At 28.8% G+C, this 4,045-nt stretch overlaps 1 protein-coding gene across 1 annotated transcript in view; it reads left to right on the forward strand.

Annotated features, from left to right (window-relative positions):
* Positions 1-4,045, forward strand: part of eIF6 (eukaryotic translation initiation factor 6) — a 21,485-nt gene that overhangs the window by 9,405 nt on the left and 8,035 nt on the right. The window contains exon 4 of the mRNA XM_011505491.1: positions 3,172-3,348. Within this exon, the coding sequence (XP_011503793.1) occupies positions 3,172-3,348 (177 nt within the window). The remainder of the gene's footprint in view (positions 1-3,171; positions 3,349-4,045) is intronic.

The raw sequence follows: 4,045 nt of genomic DNA on the forward strand, positions 1-4,045 counted from the left end.
AAACACTATCCATGTATGAAGTTAAGAGTGTGTTTTCATAATGACTTTAACGTGAAGTATACTTTTGCTCTATCCCTTGTCTGGGTTCATCCAAAATTAGCTATTTAATTAGATAATCAGACTAGACCAATAAAATTAATCACGTTTGTATATCATTATATTATAAAATAAACGAAATTTAAATCATATTAATCCATATTAACTAATTGATTTAGTATTCTCGGGCGATCACGCCAATGGGATTTATGTTGTATATAATTTCATATCGTACTGTGCAGAATCGGCGTTACATGTCATACATATACATATATTTCTACAGTACTACTTTTTTATAATTTATATCAATATATTGCTTATTGCGTAAGTTATATATTTGTTCTACTTTTGCATTGTAATATAGCACACCTAAGCAATTAATCCTATACACAAAAGACTATTTTTATTATTTTATTAGAAATAAATGGTTTAATTTCTGATAAAGTATATTTTTATTATTTCTTTACTTCATATATCAATACTTAACATTACATGTAAAAAGAATTTTTATACATTAAATACTAATCACATTGAAAGACTTCGATGTTATGTAATTCACGATAGTAGTATGAGTCGCTAATAAATATGAGTATAATACATTTTAATTAACATTTTAATATTTAATTAAATCGTTTTATAACTGTAAGCATTTGATTATTTTCTATACACGTTATAAGTAAATTAAAGTTGTATGATAGCAACCTAGCCGTACCTTAAGAAAATTACCATAAAAAAGAAAAAAATATCACAGAATACAAATTTCTTTAGATGCAATTCTATTTTGAACGAATAACTTTTAAATACTTTATGATATTTAAATATTTTATGGTCTCATTTACATGATGAAATATTGTAATCTTCCTCTAAATTCAACTTGAAAAAATAGACCTCTCATACTCTGTTATTACACAGACTAAGATTCTAATTATTCAACTTCGAAATAGAATTAATAAAAATTCGTTACTGCTTATACGATTCATTTTAAAAATTCAGGAAATCACATTTAAAAAGCATTCAAAATAGATATAGAGTTTTAAGATATCAGTTTACATATAACAGTACACTAATTGCCTAATCAATAATCATAGTTTATTATTTATTATTCAATAAATAATACTTCTGGAAATATTATTTTTAATAGTAAAAACAGTTCCATTTGAAAATATAAATGATAAATTTCTTCACAATTTATTGAAAAAACAAGGTTGAAGCGTGTTTTAATTTCCTGTATATTACTAAAAACCTTTAGATGTAAATCTTTAGCATAAATAAAAGTAAAATGGTTAATTTAAAAATGATTGATTATTAGAAATGAATGTTTTAAGAATGAATAAAAGTCGATTATTGAAAATATATAGTTTAATTTCTTTATATTCAATATATATAAATCGTAATTACTTTATTATTTTATTGTATTTGATAATTTTTATGTTTTTAAAATTTGATTGAATTTATTATTTTGTTGAAATTTCTTCTTTAATAATATAATTTCTTTTTTTTTTAATTAATAAACTTATTCCATGAGAGTTACTAGAATGCCATGTATTAAATTAATAAAATATATTTGGATAATAAGTTTATTAAGAATTTAACTATAATATAATTAAAGAAAACTAGACGATTATAAGAATACTTTAAAAATATTTAAACAAAAAATACATATATTAAAAATATTTACCATGATTACGTAGTACTCATGCTTTCAGTTTCATAAATATGTGTTTAGAATTAACTAAAAGACCACCAGGTGTTATGTGGAATAAATGTGTGGGCAAGTGGAAAGGATAACGCATTAATTCAATATTTAACACATCTGTTTTTCATACTGTTTATTCCATTTATTTTCCAAATAAAAGAGTAGTTCTCCTTGATGAATTCAATCGATGAACTCTTGGAGTTCTATGGCGGTGGACACTTGGCGTTAGCATGCACTTCATGCGGAGGTAGGGGGTTATATGTTTTCGGATCTTCGTGACGTAGTGAATTTGGTGGTAGATTACCCTTAGAAGTGAGAAGTTGTAAAGCTCTTACAACTTCTTCGATTAGTGCCGCGTGGTAAATTTGCCACTGCTTCGTGCGCATGGGGCACGAGCTGTTGTTGATTCTATAAGATGTGCGCTGAATGGCGCGGAGATAGGCTTCGAGCGCGTGATGCACGAGTGAGATTAGAAGTAGGATTGGCAAGGTTGTCGTTAAATGGTGCGAAGATTGGCTTACCAATGTGTGCTTCGTACCCGTGGGGCACAAGCGAGATTCTTCTTGGGTATAGGCAGTAGAAATAGTTAGAATAAAGTTGCATGTACCTTTGAAGCGGCCTTGATCCTTGAAGTACGCTCGGTGACGTGGCTCTTGGAGAGACCTTGTGTTGGAGATGGTGGCTATGGCGCCGTTGAGTTGATTAGATTACAAACGAAGACATGGCTCGGACTCAGCTGAGGAAACTTCCTTTTCCTTTCTTCCTTCTTTCTTGAAGAATTCAGCATGAGTTCTGGAATGTTATGGTTGTCCCTCTTAATATATTTCACTGACCATGGTGTCCATTTGGGATCCCTTCTATTTTTTTGTATCCAATCGGAGAGCACTCTCGCATGTCGTTAGATTTTTTATTTTTGGTGTAGCGGCTCTCTCCAGATGCCTAATGAGCTGGGTTTTCCCGAGTCACTGTTTAATGATTTTGGGATTGCCAGATGTTTATCAACTTGGAACAGGTTCTCGCAATCTCGAATAATATGTTATAGTTTATTTTCTGTATATATATATATATATATATATATATATATATGGATTTAGACAGTTAATTAAGCGTAATTTAATAATATTATAAATACTTTACAATCTTAAATAAAAACCTTATAACCTATCGGAACTCTACATATAAATATATTTACATATCGCACGCTAACATAAATGTTTGGATGTAAGTTAATAATGAATATTTGTGCACATACAATAAAATTTCAAACAATTATTCAAAGTTTAATAATAATCGTAGTATATTAATTATAATCTATTTTTAAATGCTATGTTAAATGTCGCGATATATTATTATATTTTTATAATTTTATATTTAAAATACATTCATATAATAAAATAATTTAGAAATTATATTTGTTATTAATAATATATATATTTCAGGAAACCGAAGAAATTTTATCAGATACTTTAAATGTGGAAGTATTTAAACAAACTATTGCGAGTAATGTTTTAATAGGTTCTTATTCTGTTTTATCTAATCAAGGTGGACTTGTACACCCTAAGACATCAGTTCAAGATCAAGATGAACTATCCTCTCTTTTACAAGTTCCATTAGTGGTAAGCAATTAACAGTATATTACCATTAACATCATATAAAATAATACTTGTTCGATTATGAAGGTTTAATTTATGGCTCGAACTGCCAATTCAATAGTTCAGTGGATTAGTTTCTTGGCAGGATAACTTCAAAGGAAATAATAAGTGATAAGGCTGAAAAATATCGTGTATTTAGTAAAACAATGTTTATTATTGTAAATGATTATAATAATAGTAATAACATATAATAATAGATGTAGAGGGAAATAATTCTATTGAAGTAGTGAGGGTGTATTCTTGTATTCTTAAATTATTGTAGCTGCTATGGATTTACTGTGTCTTGAAGTTGAGGTAATGCTGATGTTGTAAATATCAGCTGATGCAGTCAGTCAATCATGCTTGTGAGGCAGCATGAACGATGGTGTTTGAATCAAGTATGCTTGGTGTATGAATAACTATACTTGATATGATGTAAGATGTTTAATGGAATTTATTAAGTAATCAATTGTGTCTTTAATTATGTAAGGGGAGCTGTAGACGTGCTAGTCACACGTGAGAATGATTAATGATCGGATTTCTAACTCTTGAAGGATGTAATAATCTGTATTTATAGTCTATTAGTCGATCTGTTGTGTCTTTTGTGACAATGTGCTTTAAGGGATAGCGACTCTCGCGTCAGCTGTTGATGGCCTGTACGGTTCCGAAGTGCTCTTCGGAA

The sequence above is a fragment of the Ceratosolen solmsi genome, unplaced genomic scaffold (genome assembly GCF_000503995.2).
Source record: "Ceratosolen solmsi marchali unplaced genomic scaffold, CerSol_1.0 scaffold90, whole genome shotgun sequence".
NCBI lineage: Eukaryota > Metazoa > Arthropoda > Insecta > Hymenoptera > Agaonidae > Ceratosolen > Ceratosolen solmsi.